This window comes from Cupressus sempervirens, chromosome 8 (genome assembly GCF_028749045.1).
Source record: "Cupressus sempervirens isolate cs-2001-9-10 chromosome 8, ASM2874904v1, whole genome shotgun sequence".
Taxonomy (NCBI): domain Eukaryota; kingdom Viridiplantae; phylum Streptophyta; class Pinopsida; order Cupressales; family Cupressaceae; genus Cupressus; species Cupressus sempervirens.
Window position 1 is genome coordinate 715,546,912 of NC_143125.1, and position 2,520 is coordinate 715,549,431.

Sequence of the window (2,520 nt, forward strand, 5' to 3'; positions counted from 1 at the left end):
TTGCCTGAGAAATCCTTGTGTATGTGTATCAAAATCTTTTTACCTTCAAATAAACAAATCTTGCTTTAAGAAATCATACTAGGAGAGTTCCATATTATTCTTCTAGATGTCTTTCAATATTTTTTGATTTGATATTCTACACGAATCTTAACATATGAAAATATCCTTTTCTGTTAAAGGCCTATAAAATTTCAAAAACATGTTAATCCAAACTTAAACTTATTTATAGACAAAGTCCAATGTGAAAATAATTAAAAATAATGAAAATAAATACACGGAATTTCAAAACATAGAATCCCCCATCTATAATATGATTATAATAAGTATAAATATAGTCTCCCCCATCTATAATATGATTATAATAAGTATAAATATAGTCTAGGTAAACAAAGCTTACATACTGCTACTTGCAAAAGGCAGCAAGTATTCTTCTTGGCGGTTTAGAAGGCCTTCTTGCATGCATCACAAACCTATTGTCCAACACAACAACATCACCAACTTCCCATTTCACTTCAACAGCCTCCTCTTCAGCAATTTCAAGGCATGATTCAATGGCCTCTCTAGAGATCAGAGATCCACCGCCCAATATAGGGGGTTTCTCTATATTGTGAAATGCTAATAGATTGAACCAGGCTCTTTTATCCCCATCCACTCTTCTAATAGAAACAAGAGGCTCTGATTGGAGAACCATATTGTTTCCTTCCCAATTCACATACGATAGCTTTATCCCTGAAGTTCTAGCCCTAGAAAAGAATTCAAAGCCAATGCATTAAAATTTAAATAAATTCTTCACAAAATTGAAGTATCATCAATATAGAGAGTAATTCTTACATTCTTTCTGCTTCTTCCTTATCCCTGGTTTTGTATAGGGTTTGCCAACCCGTTAAAAAATCATTGGGATCATCCTCAGCAGGCAAAATCGATGTATAAATCAACCCTTCGTTTTCAAGTTTCCTTACTAATTCACAGTATTTGTCTTCCATTCTTTCAGTAATCTTGTGGCTCAACAAAATGGCCGTTTGCCCTCCATCGGGAGAAGCAACCTCGCAAAAGAAAGCTAATCTGGTTGGAAAGTCCTCAAACTGCCTCAATTAGAAAAGATAAATATAAAGATCTGTTTCACCAAAAAGATCTTTACTGCTGATAATTCAAAGGCAATAAATAAATTCTAAAGATACTAGTGCGACTTCAACTGGGTTAGAAACTTACCAAAGACATCTCATGGTGGAATCTGATGGATTGATGGAGAGGAGCTTCGTTTGCAGTATAAACTCTTCCCATAACCCTTCTTCTTGAAGCTGCTCCCAAATATGACTGTTCATCCCAGCCAAATGCTTCCATAACTTCATTGAAATCTGATGCAGTTTTGAGAGGAAATCCTCTGAAAAGCAAAGCTCCCACCTTCTTCAGCTGATCGTTTATCCACTCTTTGTTGGCTTGAATGGCTTGGAGAAAGGATTGTATAGTATTACTTTCCTCATTGTCATCTTGAGGAAGGAGAACCATGGGAAATAGGCTGCCATTTTCATCAATAACTTTCTGTTGGGAAAACTTCCCCTGTTGGAAAGGGCAATCCTGCATCTTCCCTTTTTGAGTTGAGTTGAACTGTGATCAAAGGTTAAGTTGTGTATGAGGAGAAAGGTTTAAAGGGCAATAATCTTGAAGACTTAAATGTCTTCGTACTAGTAGTATAGTGGCTCACGTGGCATCCTTAGCAGCCTTGGGATTAAAGCTGTACAGCAGTACCAGTGGGGCTTTCGCAATGTGGAAATTGCTGGAAAAAAGCAGGAGTGACTGTTGACAGATTCCAACCTTGATGGCGATTTCTGAACTCATCGCTGAGGGAAGAATCCAAATATTTTACAATGTGTGTGAATATAATACAAGTCAATATTCGCCAACTTATCTAGACAGGTCACTTTTTAATAATTTTTTGTTGACTACGCATATGTGCGCCTAAAGTACTCAACTACTCCCATTTTCGATCACCGAAGTGATATTTTTTTAGGGTAAATAATGTTTAATTAGCCATGCAAATTTTAAAAAAATCATGAATAGTCAAACTTGCATTACTAATTGAGAGTCATAAGAAAAACAGAGTAAAACATAAAAAGATTGAAATTAAGTGTGGAAAAGAAATGTCATTTGTTTTATGTTTCGAAATTGGTCTCTACTAAAATTCTAATATATAGAATCTCTTTAGATTAGAATAATATCTTATGTTTGATTATTTTAATCTTTCATTAAGAGGCGAGAGTTATAAAAATATTTATTAAAAATAATAAAATATGAGACATCAATTATATAGATTAAATTTTAAGAAGAAAGTTAGTTAGATTTAAATTAAGTGTGGTTGTCATTATTCTAGTACTGTAGTGAATTCTACAAGGAGACCAAGAACATCTAAGACATGTATCTCATGGGGTTCAATATTATTTGATATTTTTCAATGAAGAATGACATTCATAAATATCCTAAAGGAGTTTTGGATTGATAGAGTACACTTTCTCTTGGGTTCAA

General features: G+C 34.2%; 1 protein-coding gene across 1 annotated transcript; it reads right to left on the bottom strand.

The window, feature by feature from the left end:
• Positions 1-280: 280 nt before the first annotated feature.
• Positions 281-1,832, bottom strand: LOC149544444 (clavaminate synthase-like protein At3g21360). The gene is made up of 3 exons (XM_089798856.1): positions 1,210-1,832; positions 832-1,082; positions 281-743 (listed from the first exon to the last, which is right to left on the bottom strand). Exons 1-3 carry the CDS (start codon positions 1,579-1,581, stop codon positions 404-406), a joined length of 963 nt encoding a protein of 320 aa, XP_089654982.1. The 5' UTR covers positions 1,582-1,832; the 3' UTR covers positions 281-403.
• Between the last annotated feature and the right edge of the window lie 688 nt (positions 1,833-2,520).